Consider the following 14,127-nt stretch of genomic DNA (forward strand, 5'->3'; position numbering starts at 1 on the left):
TCCCATCACTTCAGCATGACATGCAGGAGGTTTATGACGATATGATATTGATTTTAGTTGCACATCAAATGTGTGGCGAATAGCTTCGTGCTTTACCAAATGTTCACCTATGTGTATGTATGTAGGTTTACAGAAAATATCACAGAAAACCAGAGATTACCTACCACATTATCACAGAAATCCAGGGCCATGTTCAGTTGCCAAACGTTATCGAACGTTGCAGATAGAAATTCCATGAATAGAACCAATGTGATTCATTGTTCTACATGTCTGAACGTTCCAAAACGTGGCGTCCTCCTGAACGCCCCAGAGATTTTTCCATTGAGGGATTATAATTTGTTTGTACCTGAACGTCATTGCGCAACACAAGATGGCGGCGGAAAGTGAGAGAGTAGACAGGAGTAGTCACAGCATGGATAAAAGCATAACTCTTCCACCCAATGAGATCTTCAGGAATTTGGAAAATGCAAAGAGGTTCGCAATAGACATAGGTATACACTAAGTTAATATTTATATCGCTACTTGAATATATTCACTTGTCTTGTTACTTTGACAACACAGCAGGCACACGAGAGGCTAGCAAGCAACGATGTGTGGCTGGCTAGCTAAACTAGCTGATTTAAGTACCGTAGTTAGCAACCGGTAGCTGCGAAGTTACCTTCGTGCCACTGGCTTGCCACATAAATGTTAGCTGGCTAATTAGCGTTTGTTTATGGGCTAGATAGCTACAGGCTTCTCAAGTGGCTAACTAGCTAACTAAACCAGCTAATTTGACCGGTGAGTTGTCAATAGTTGACTGATGGAATTATCTATCTCACGTGAGACTGCACAAACCTTGTTTTCCTCCCACAGGTGGCTCTCTGACGAAACTCGCCTATTACTCCACTGTTCAACACAAAGTAGCGAAAGTACGGTCATTCGACCATACTGCAAAGGTATGTGGTGTCAATAAACTTTGGAACACTGTCAGTAACAAACGTTAGGTCCAATGGAGCAGAGGACATAGCTAAATAAGAGCTTGCGTCCAACGTGTAGTGTGCTATTTAAGCTATTTACTCGGGAACAATAACATCAAATGTCAGTGTTCAATTGAGGGGCTAAAGTGATTTGCTGCCCAAGTGCACTGCTATGCGGAGTGTTATTACAGTGTTTAAGCCTGGAGGATTCATGCCAGAATAGTTGTGCTTATCTCTCAGCACACTGTACTGTTTAGTCTTAGGTCTCCAATGGGCCAACCTGATAAAGGTGTGTGTGAATGTAGCTACAGAAAAGTAAACTAACTAACTTTGTGTTAATTAAAGAGTAGCCAATATGGGATTGCTTGAGTGTGGGGTTTGCGGTAGACATAGGCCACTGATTCATGATGTTGGGCTTCAAAAGGGTGTGTACCTTGGGACAGTGAATGTGTAGACTTACAAGTCTTACTGAGCCCACTCAGGTTGCCCTGGAGGTCTCAGGTCTACAGTGTTGGACTGGTTCCTTATCTGTGTGTCCCTCTTTACCAGGACACTGAGAATGACCCCCTCTATGAGATCTCAATGCAGGAGGAGATCTTGGCTCGCCTTCACTTCATCAAGTTTGAAAATGCCTACATTGAAACCTGCCTGGACTTTATCAAAGACCACCTCGTCAACACTGACACCAAAGTCATCAAAGCCACCGGTGGAGGGGCTCATAAGTTCAAAGATCTCATAGAGAAGAAACTGAAGCTCAGGTGAGAAAAGGAATATGATGTTTTGAGGTATTTTCTTAAAATCTAAAATGGCTTTATTTTTAAAGACAGCTTGACCAATATAAGGTTGAGCTTATTATAATGTAGCTGCGCTTCATGTTTTGACAAGGGTGGACAAGGAGGATGAAATGACATGCCTGATTAAGGGCTGCAACTTTGTGCTGAGGAACATCCCCCACGAGGCTTTTGTCTATGTTAAGCATGCAGACTCTGAGTTCCGCTTCCAGAACACTCACCCTGACATCTTCCCTTACCTGCTCATCAACATCGGCTCAGGGGTGTCAATCATTAAGGTACCATTGCCTGACACACATCTAGATCTGGTGTGACATGTGGCCTATGTACCAATTCATTCAACAAACAATATTTATTTCCAAACAGGTTGAATCAGAGGATACATTTGAGCGTGTTGGCGGAAGCTCCATAGGTGGGGGAACATTCTGGGGCCTTGGAGCTCTACTCACAAAAACAAAGGTAAAACCCCTCTTCACCCCCATGCTGACACTTCAAGCAATACTCTTTTTAAATAGTCAGGCTACTCAAATGAACTGAAATGTGTAGTCTTATTTTCTGTTCGTTCTTGCCTAATATCTTGCCAATTAACATTACTGCAAATTTTTTATTTGTATTAACTGGAAGACTGCCCTCTGTACTTACAAGCTCTCGTTCTGAATAGGGTTCAGGGGATTTTCGGCGTTTAAAAGTCTTGGATGGGCAGTCTATGTCCAAACAGCATGCCCATTATTAATGTGCACCTTGTGCTGGGGACAATAAATGGCCACTCTAAAATGTACAGTTTTGTCACACTACACAATGCCACAAATGTGTCAAGTTTTGAAAGAGCGTGCAATTGGCATGCTGACTGCAGGAATATCCAGTAGAGCTGTTGCCAGAGAATTGAATCTTAGTTTCTCTACCATAAGCCTCATTCGTTTTAGAATTTGTCCTCCCGGCCTCACAACCGCAGACCACGTGTTACCAGCCCAGGACCTCCACATCGGGCTTCTATACCTGTGTCTGAGACCAGCCACCTGGACAGCTGATGAAACTGTGGGCTTGCACAAACAAAGCATTTCTGCACAAACTAAGGGAAGTTTATCTGTGTGCTCATCATCCTCACCAGGGTCTTGACCTGACTGCAGTTTGGCATCATAACTGACTTCAGTGAGCAAATTTTCACCTTTGATGGCCACTGGCACGATGAAATTCTCTTCACGGGATGAATCACAGTTTCAACTGTACCAGGAAGATGGCAGACAGCGTGTATGGCTTTGTGTGGGCGAGCGGTTTGCTGATGTCAATGTTGTGAACAGAGTACCCCATGGTGGCAGTGGGGTTATGGTATAGGCAGGCATAAGCTACGGACAATGAACACAATTGCATTTTATTGATATCAATTTGAATGCACAGAGATAGCGTATTGAGGGGTCCCTTGTGACTCAGTTGGTAGAGAGTGGCGCTTGCAATGCCAGGATTGTCGGTTCGATTCCCTCGGACTGGTACGGAGAAAGTGTGAAATGTTTTCACTCACTACTGTAAGTCGCTCTGGATAAGAGCGTCTGCTAAATTGCTAAAATGTAAATATGTTGAGATGCTGAGACCCATTGTAGTGCCATTCATCCACTGCCATCACCTCATGTTTAAGCATGATTGTGCACGGGCCGTGTCGCAAGAATCTGTACACAATTCCTGGAAGCTGAAAATGTCCCAGTTCATCCATGGTCTGTATACTCACCAGACATGTCACTCATTGAGCAAGTTTGGGATCCTCTGGATCGATGTGATCGACAGCATGTTCCAGTTCATGCTAATATCCAGCAACTTTGCACAGCCATTGAAGAGTAGTGGGACAACATTCCGCAGGCCACAACCAACAGCCTGATCAACTCTGTGTGAAGGAGATGTCACACTGCATGAGGCAAATGGTGGTCACTAGGGCATAAAATTAACACCTGCCAAGTGCGGGTAGATTTAGGTATTGGCGGGTAAGAATGTCTATTTCACCAGACACGTTGGCAGGTGGTCAATTTGCATGGCTCTACAGTGCGAGCATTACCTTTATGAGTAAAAAAAAATTATAATCTAATAAAATGCTTTTTTTGTCACGTGCGACCTGACCATGAAATGCTTAGTTACAAGCCCTTAACCAACAATGCCGCTCAATAAAAAGTTTAGAAAATATTTACTAAACTAAAGTAAAAAATAAACATTTTTTAGCAATAAAATAACATTAACGAGGCTATATACAGGGGGTACCGGTACCAAGTCAATGTGTGGTGGCACAGGTAAGGGAAAGGGGGATGCCTAGTCAGTTGTACAACTAAATGTTTCTTCCGCATTTAACCCAACCCTTCTGAATCAGAGAGGTGTGGGGCTGCCTTAATCGACATCCACGTCTTTGTCGCCTGGGGAACAGTGGGTTAACTGCCTTGCTCGGGCAGAACAACAGATTTTTACCATGTCAGCTCGGGGATTCGATCCAGTAAGCTTTTGGGTACTGGCAAACGCCCTAACCGCTAGTTGTGGAAATTTGTACTTGAAGGTAGGCGCAAAGTGACTATGCATAGATGATTAACCGCGAGTAGCAGCAGTGTAAAAAATAAAGGGGGTGTCAATGTAAATAGTCCGGGTGCCCATTTGATAAATTGTTCAGCTGTCTTATGTTAGTTAGAAAAATGCTGCAGTAGCTGTTTTCAAAGTATTTGTGCTGTTTTGTTTCATAGCTGCTAGTTGAACAATAAGTATTCATCCTATATCCCACCACTGCCTGGAAGGGGAGCTGTGCGCACTGAGTGAAGTGCTGATACTGTAGATTTTTGGAGATGCTGAGCGCAGGCATAAAACTTGGTTGAATTTACTGAAGTCTACAAAGTGAGACTTTGTCCTTGTGTTTCTTGTCTATTTACATTGTTTTGTTCACACGCTCGGTTGTTTTTCAACGTTAGTTTGAGTCTGCTGCTTCAAATAATAGTCAGATCTCAGATCTGACATGACTCCAGTGGCCCCGTTACCATGGTAACCTCTCTGCCTTAAACATTTGTCTCTGATATTTTGATTATTAAAAGACTGGTCACAAAAAATGTAATTAAATTTAACATACCACAGTTCTTGTTTCAGGAACATTACAAAGCATGGGCATCAGATGCTTATTTATTTATTTATTTATTTATTTATATATATATATATATATATATATATATATATATATATATACACACACATACTGCTCAAAAAAATAAAGGGAACACTTAAACAACACAATGTAACTCCAAGTCAATCACACTTCTGTGAAATCAAACTGTCCACTTAGGAAGCAACACTGATTGACAATAAATGTCACATGCTGTTGTGCAAATGGAATAGACAACAGGTGGAAATTATAGGCAATTAGCAAGACACCCCCAATAAAGGAGTGGTTCTGCAGGTGGGGACCACAGACCACTTCTCAGTTCCTATGCTTCCTGGCTGATGTTTTGGTCACTTTTGAATGCTGGCGGTGCTTTCACTCTAGTGGTAGCATGAGACGGAGTCTACAACCCACACAAGTGGCTCAGGTAGTGCAGCTCATCCAGGATGGCACATCAATGCGAGCTGTGGCAAGAAGCTTTGCTGTGTCTGTCAGCGTAGTGTCCAGAGCATGGAGGCGCTACCAGGAGACAGGCCAGTACATCAGGAGACGTGGAGGAGGCCGTAGGAGGGCAACAACCCAGCAGCAGGACCGCTACCTCCGCCTTTGTGCAAGGAGGAGCAGGAGGAGCACTGCCAGAGCCCTGCAAAATGACCTCCAGCAGGCCACAAATGTGCATGTGTCTGCTCAAACGGTCAGAAACACACTCCATGAGGGCCCGACTTCCACAGGTGGGGGTTGTGCTTACAGCCCAACACCGTGCAGGACGTTTGGCATTTGCCAGAGAAGACCAAGATTGGCAAATTCGCCACTGGCGCCCTGTGCTCTTCACAGATGAAAGCAGGTTCACACTGAGCACGTGACAGACGTGACAGAGTCTGGAGACGCCGTGGAGAACGTTCTGCTGCCTGCAACATCCTCCAGCATGACCGGTTTGGCGGTGGGTCAGTCATGGTGTGGGGTGGCATTTCTTTAGGGGGCCGCACAGCCCTCCATGTGCTCGCCAGAGGTAGCCTGACTGCCATTAGGTACCGAGATGAGATCCTCAGACCCCTTGTGAGACCATATGCTGGTGCGGTTGGCCCTGGGTTCCTCCTAATGCAAGACAATGCTAGACCTCATGTGGCTGGAGTGTGTCAGCAGTTCCTGCAAGAGGAAGGCATTGATGCTATGGACTGGCCCGCCCGTTCCCCAGACCTGAATCCAATTGAGCACATCTGGGACATCATGTCTCGCTCCATCCACCAACGCCACGTTGCACCACAGACTGTCCAGGACTTGGCGGATGCTTTAGTCCAGGTCTGGGAGGAGATCCCTCAGGAGACCATCCGCCACCTCATCAGGAGCATGCCCAGGCGTTGTAGGGAGGTCATACAGGCACGTGGAGGCCACACACACTACTGAGTCTCATTTTGACTTGTTTTAAGGACATTACATCAAAGTTGGATCAGCCTGTAGTGTGGTTTTCCACTTTAATTTTGAGTGTGACTCCAAATCCAGACCTCCATGGGTTGATAAATTGGATTTCCATTGATTATTTTTGTGTGATTTTTTGTCAGCACATTCAACTATGTAAAGAAAAAAGTATTTAATAAGATTGTCTTTCATTCAGATCTAGGATGTGTTGTTTAAGTGTTCCCTTTATAATTTTTTTAGCAGTGTATATATGTGTGTGTGTGTGTGTGTGTGTGTGTATATATGTCTATATATATATGTGTATGCGCTAGTAAAAAAAAATCTTGAACCTGCCTCACTGGCTGGTGGACCAAAAAGTTAATGTTAGGCCCTGGGGGTCACACCTGATACAACTGGTTTTCTGATCAGTGGTTGTAGGGGGTGCAACAGGTCAGCACCTCAGGAGTAAATGTCAGTTGGCTTTTTATAGCTGAGGAGAGAGGGGGGAGAAAGAGAAAAAACTATACACACACACTTAAGTTCAAACAGGACACCACATAAGACAGGAGAATTTCACCAGATGGGACAGACTGACCTTAGCCCCCCGGCACATAGACTATTGCAGCATAGATACGGGAGGCTGAGACGTGAGGTCGGGGGACACTGGCCCTGTCCGACTATACCCCCAGACAGGGCAAACCAGGCAGGATATAACCCCACCCAGTTTGCCAAAGTACAGCCCCCACATCACTAGAGATCAGCTTACTACCCTGAAACAAGGCTGAGTATAGCCCACGAAGAGATCCTTCACTACACAAGCCCGAGGGGGTGAAAAAACAGACAGGAATATCACGACAGTAACTCAACCCACTCAAGTCGAGTTTAGCGAAAAAGCCTCCTAGGGATGGCATGGAAGAGCGCTAGTAAGCCAGTGACTCCGCCCCAATAATAGGGTCTGAGGCAGAGAATCCCAGAGGAGAGCCGGCCAGGCAGAGACAGGGATGGCCATTCATCTTTGCACCCCTGGGCCAGATTACACTCAATAAAATAAACTACTGAAGAGATGAGTCTTCAGTAAAGACCATTCCATAAAATTTGAGCTCTATAGGAGAAAGCCCTGCCTCCAGCTGTTTGCTTAGAATTTCTATTGATAATAAGGAGGCCTGCGTCTTGAGACCGTAGCGTACGTGTAGGTATGTACAGCAGGACCAAATCGCAGAGCTAGGTAGGAGAAAGTCCATCTAATGCTTTGAAGATTAGCAGTAAAACCTTGAAATCAGCCCTAGCCTTAACAGAAGCCAGTGTAGAGAAGCTAGCCCTGGAGTAAATGATGATAAAATGTTTCTTTTCTAGTCAAGATTCTGGCAGCCGTATTTAGCACTAACTGAAGTTTACTCAGTGCTTTAGCCGTAGAGCATTGCATTAGTCTAATCTAGATGTGACAAAAGCATGGATTTGTTTTTCTGCATTTTTGGACAAAAAGTTTAAGATTTTCGCAGTGTTAGGAAGATGGGGGGGGGGGGGGGGCTGCTCTTGAAATGTGTTCTTGTTCCACTACATGACAAAAGTATGTGGACACCTGCTCGTCAAACATCTCATTCCAAAATGATGGGCATTAATATGGAGTTGGTCAAAATATATATAGATTTTTTTTTTAATGAAAGAAATCTAATGCCCATGCTTTGTAATGTTCCTAAAACAAGAAATGTGGTATGTTAAATTTTAATTACATTTTTTGTGACCAGTCTTTTAATCAAAATATCAGAGACAAATGTTTAAGGTAGAGAGGTTACCATGGTAACAGGGTCACTGGAGTCATGTCACATGTGTGTCTGAGATCTGACTATTAGTTGAAGCAGCAGACTCAAACTAACGTTGAAAAACAACCGAGCTTGTGAACAAAATGTAAATAGACAAGAAACACAAGGAGGCAGAGATGGAGTTGCCCCCCCCCCCCCCCCCCCTTGCCTGCTTTAACAGCCTCCACTTCTGGGAAGGGACTTGCTTCCGTTTAGCCACAAGCATTAGTGAGGTCAGGCACTGATGTTGGGCTATTAGGCCTGGCTCACAGTCTGGGTATTCGGTGGGGTTGAGGTCAGGTGTCTGCAGGCCAGTCAAGTTCATCCACACTGATCTCGACAAACCATTTCTGTATGGACCTCACTTTGTGCATGGGGGCATTGTCATGCTGAAACAGTAAAGGCCCTTCCCCAAACTGTTGCCACAAAATTGGAAGCACAAAATCATCTAGAATGTCATTGTATGCTGTAGCGTTAAGATGTCCCTTCACTGGAACTAAGGGGCCTTGCTCGAAATACGAAGAACCGCCCCAGACCATTATTCCTCCTCCACCAAACTTTTTACTGTTGGCACTATGCATTCGGGCAGGTAGCTTTCTCCTGGCATCCGCCAAACCCGGCGTCGTCCGTCGGACTGGCAGATGGTGAAGCGTGATTCAACACTCCAGAGAATGTTTCCACTGCTCCAGAGTCCATTGGCGGCGAACTTTACACCACTCCAGCCGACGCTTGACATTGTGCATGCTGATCTTAGGCATTTGTGCGGTTGCTCGGCCAAGGAAAACCATATTCATGACTTTCCCGATGAACAGTTCTTGCTTGTGCTGACGTTGCTTCCAGAGGCAGTTAGGAACTTGGTAGTGAGATTGTTCTAGGTTGCAGACTATTTTTTACATGCTATGCACCTCAGCACTTGGTGGTCCTGTTATGTGAGCTTGTGTGGCCTACCACTTTGCGGCTGCGACGTTGTTGCTCCTAGACATTTCTTCTTCACAATAACAGCACCTACAGTTGACCGGGCAGCTCTAGCAGGGCAGATATTTGATGAACTGATTTGTTGGAAAGGTGGTATCCTATGATGGTGCCATGCTAAAAGTCACTGAGCTCTTCAGTAAGGCCATTCTACTGTCAATGTTTGTCTATGGAGATTGCGTGGCGGTGTGCTCAATTTTATACACCTGTTAGCAATGAGTGTGGCTGAAATGGCTGAATCCACACATTTTAAGGGGTGTCCACATACTTTTATGTATGTTCGTCAAAAGAGATCAGGGTCTAGAGTAACGCCGAGTTCCTAAAGTTTTATTTGAGACGACTTTATAACCATCAAGGTGAAATGTCAGATCAAACAGCAGATCTGTTTGTTTCTTGAGACCTAGAACTAGTATCTCTGTTTTGTCTGAGTTTTAAAATGTTGCCGCCATCCATTTCCTTATGTCTGAAACACATACTTCCAGGGTAGGTAATTTTGGTGCTTCACCATGTTTCATCGAAATGTACAGCTGTGTGTCGTCTCTATAGCAGTGAAAGTTGATAGTGTGTTTCTGAATGACATCACCAAGAGGTAGAATATACACTACCGTTCAAAAGTTTGGGGTCACAGAAATGTCCTTGTTTTTGAAAGAAAATATCTCCCACTCCTCGTTCTGTTTAGAGCCAGTTTGCGCTGTTCTATGAAGGGAGTAGTACACAGTGTTGTACGAGATCTTCAGTTTCTTGGCAATTTCTCACATGGAATAGAAAGTCCTTTTGTTTCTGGCCATTTTTGACCCTGTAAATCGAACCCACAAATGCGGATGCTCCAGGTACTCAACTAGTCTAAAGAAGACCAGTTTTAATCAGAACAACAGTTTTCAGCTGTGCTAACATAATTGCAAAAGGGTTTTCTAAAATGATAAACTTGGATTAGCTAACACAACATACCATTGGAACACAGGAGTGATGGTTGCTGATAATGGGCCTCTGTACGCCTGTAGATATTCCATAAAAAATCTGTTTCCAGCTACAATAGTCATTTACAACGTTAACAATGTCTACACTATATTTTTGAATCAATTTGAATGGACAAAACATTTGCTTTTCTTTCAAAAACGAGGACATTTAGAAGTGACCCCAAACTTTTGAGTGTGTGTGTGTGTGTGTGTAGATAGAGGTCGACCGATTATGATTTTTCAACGCCGATACCGATTTATTGGAGGACCAAAAAAGCCGCTACCAATTTTTTTTAATCTGCCTATTATTATTATGATTTTTTTTTTTAAATATGTGTGTATATACACACAGCTCTGAAGTGACAACGATACTGAAGAGTCTGCTTAGGAGACAAATGCTCTCAACTGTTTGAATAATAAAAATAGTTTAAGTTACCTGTGATGAATGCTGAAAACAAAAACTGTAATTTCTATATGCAGGAAATCCTATTTTAATAATGGGCATGGTAAGAATTGACTACCAAAGTGCGAGTCATAATTCCCATGACACCTTCTAGCAAAATCTGAAAAGCGGTTCCTTCATTTATTCCATAGGATATTTTTAGATTAACTTAAAATAAGGTCTGTTTGGTTTAGGCTTACACCACCTTGCCAATTTTATAACTGTGTAGATATCCATAGGATATAACTCTGATCAATATAAGCGAAGATAAAAAAAAATTGTAGAGTGGATTTATGAAAATATGTTGACAAACGTTACCTAGTGAGATTTACACGGGTATCAAAACGCCGAGGCAGTTTAAGCACAAAACACAGACCCTATTTGAAGTAGATCAAGACATTCTCTATGGAAGACATGAACGGTAAAATAACGAAGGAACCCCTTTCAAGTTCAGCTGCAAGTTATTACAGGAATTATGACGCGTCGACTATTTCTCTCTAAACCATATACCTTTGACTATTACGAGCCTGCTGCTGCCTACCACCGCTCAGTCAGACTGCTCTATCAAATCATAGACTTAACTATAATATAATAAACCTTAGTTTCCGGATTTGACCATATTAATGACCTATCATCTCAAACATTTCTTTCAGTGACATACGGAACCGTTCCGTATTTTATCTAACGGGTGGCATCCATAAGTCTAAATATTCCTGTTACATCGCACAACCTACGATGTTATTTCATAGTTCCGTAAAATTCTGGCAAATTAGTTCGCAACGAGACAGATTGTGTATACCCTGATTCTGCGTGCAACGAATGCAAGAGAACTGACACAATTTCACCTGGTTAATATTGCCTGTTAACCTGGATTTCTTTTAGCTAAATATGCAAAGACAGTCCTTTTTCGCGAATGCGCACCACATCGATTATATGCAAAGCAGGACAGGCTAAATAAACTAGTAATATCATCAACCATGTGTAGTTAACTAGTGATTATGATTGATTGTTTTTTATAAGATAAGTTTAATGCTAGCTAGCAACTTACCGTGGCTTCTTACTGCATTTGCGTAACAGGCAGGCTCCTCATGGAGTGCAATGTAATGCAGGTGGTAAGAGCATTGGACTAGTTAACCGTAAGGTTGCAAGATTGAATCCCCAAGCTGACAAGGTAAAAATCTGTCGTTCTGCCCCTGAACAAGGCAGTTAACCCACCGTTCCTAGGCCGTCATTGAAAATAAGAATGTGCTCTTAACTGACTTGCCTAGTTAAAAAATATTATAAAATGTAAAAAATTGGCAAATCGGTGGCCAAAAATACCGATTACCGATTGTTATGAAAACTTGAAATTAATCGGCCATTCCGATTTAATTGGTCGAGCTCTTCTACAGACCTCTGAAAGATAGGGCACCAAGCCGTAGTAAATTCCTCTGCACATGTTTTTAGAAGAAAAGCAGAGATGCCATCAGGACCTGTTGCCTTATTCATACAGGTGTGCTTGAAGACTCTAGTGACAACTATAAGGTTGATTTCCAACCTATGAACACAAATATCAATGGAGCCAATCACATTATCACACTCGACAGAGAAGTCATGTACAGTGCATTCAGACCCATTGACTTTTTCCACGTTTTGTTACGTTACAGCCTTATTCTAAAATGGATTTAAAAAAATGTATCAATCTACACACAATACCCCATAATGACAAAGAAAAACAGGTTTATAGAACTTTTAGCACATTTACATATATGTATTTTGACTAGAGGTCGACTGATTAATCGGAATGGCCAATTTTAATTAGGGCCGATTTCAAGTTTTCATAACAATCGGTAATCGGTATTTTTTGCCGTCGATTTGCCTAATTTTTTTTTTTTTTTCCTTTTTTTTTTTTACACCTTTATTTAACTAGGCAAGTCAGATTAAGAACACATTCTTATTTTCAATGACGGCCTAGGAACGGGGGTTAACTGCCTTGTTCAGGGGGGATTTGGGGATTCGTTTTTGCAACCTTCTAGTTACTAGTCTAACGCTCTAACCACCTGCCTCACATTGCACTCCACGAGGAGCCTGCATGGCAGGCTGACTACCTGTTACATGAGGGCAGCAAGAAGCCAAGGTAAGTTGCTAGCTAGCATTAAACTTATCTTATAAAAATACGGACCGGTTCCGTATTTCACTGAAAGGAAAAAAAAAACGTTTGGTTTTCCAGATGATAGTTTCCGGATTCTTCTGCAACGTGACCCTAATGAACTACCTTCCAGTGCCTGCATTATAACATTGGCTGAAATAGTACTCACACATAACTATTTCATGTTTCTAAATGATTTCTTTATTCAGAGGAAGGGTACTGCTATGGGATCCCCCATGGCTCCTAACTATGCTAATTTGTATGTGGGTTACATGGAGAAACAGTCTATTTTCAATCCTCTCAAAAATGTTTTCTTGCCTAACATCATTATTTGGAAACGGTATATTGATGATATTTTTGTTCTATGGAGGGGTGATGCAGAACAGCTCCAGGCATTCCATGCTTATCTTAACTCCTGTTCTGAGATTTACTATGCAATCTGATACACGTCAAATCAGTTTTCTTGATCTTTTGATATTGTGTGAAAATAATGTTCTATACACTGATCTTTACAGGAAACCTACTGATCGTAACAGATTGTTGAGGGCTGACAGTTGTCACCCACTTCCCTTGAAAAATAGTCTGCCCTACAGCCAATTCTGTCAAATCAAAAGAATTTGCAAAAAACAATCAGATTTTGACAGAAATATGGCTGAGACGCACAGAAAGTTCAAGGAGAGGGGGTACAAAAATTATCAGATTAATATTGCCATTGAGAAAATTCAAAATAAAACGAGACATGACCTTTTTTCAAGGTCAGTCTCGCAAAAAGACGCATTCTTGCGTTCTAACTACCCGCTATTCAAAGCGCTCTGAACAAATTAAGGGAATCGTTCACAAACATTGGCACATTCTAAAATCCAATGATAGTCTCGGTAATGTGTTTTCACACCTTCCCTTGGTCGTATTCTCGCGGGGCAGAAATCTCAGAGACCTATTGGTACACTCTGATTTACCACCCCAAGATATTCCTGAACGTCTATTTGCGCCCCTACTGGATGGAAATTACAAGTTCAATGGCTGTGCTCAATGCAATGGCACTTATAAATGTAGATCCTTCAAACATCCTCAAACAGGGAAATTGATCCCAATCAAAGGTGTTATCACGTGCACCACTAAGGCAGTTATTTATCTTATAACTTGTCCTTGTGGTAAAAATTATGTGGGTAAAACAAAGCGTGAATTAAAAGTACGTATCTCAGAGCATCGTAGCACCATTGGGTGCAAAAACTTGACTTACCCAGTTGCGGCCCACATTTTGGAAGCAAACCACTCGATTTCGTCTCTGCGTTATATTGGCATCGAACATGTCACCCTCCCTAGGAGAGGGGGTGACCTCGACAATTTATTGTTAAAACGAGAGGCTGCCTGGATCTTTAACCTAAAGAACCTTGCTCCCTTCGGACTCAATGTAGACTTTGATCTGAAGCCATTCTTGTGATTATTGTGACTTTGCCATTGTAATTGTTTAAGCTTGTGTAGTCTAAAATGAATCTATGATCGTATGCTATCCATTTGTTTTTTTTGTATGTTCTTTGTATGCCATTTTAATACACTGCTCAAACAAATAAAGGGA

At 42.5% G+C, this 14,127-nt stretch overlaps 1 protein-coding gene across 1 annotated transcript in view; it reads left to right on the plus strand.

Annotated features, from left to right (window-relative positions):
• Positions 1–351: 351 nt before the first annotated feature.
• LOC106565907 (4'-phosphopantetheine phosphatase) overlaps positions 352–14,127 on the plus strand; it is a 30,208-nt gene continuing 16,432 nt past the window's right edge. The window contains exons 1-5 of the mRNA XM_014133593.3: positions 352–491; positions 853–935; positions 1,506–1,714; positions 1,842–2,025; positions 2,114–2,206. Of these exons, the coding sequence (XP_013989068.1) occupies positions 371–491; positions 853–935; positions 1,506–1,714; positions 1,842–2,025; positions 2,114–2,206 (690 nt within the window). The 5' untranslated portion in view covers positions 352–370. The remainder of the gene's footprint in view (positions 492–852; positions 936–1,505; positions 1,715–1,841; positions 2,026–2,113; positions 2,207–14,127) is intronic.

Source organism: Salmo salar, chromosome 12 (genome assembly GCF_965601325.2).
Source record: "Salmo salar chromosome 12, fSalSal1, whole genome shotgun sequence".
NCBI classification, from domain to species: Eukaryota; Metazoa; Chordata; class Actinopteri; order Salmoniformes; family Salmonidae; genus Salmo; species Salmo salar.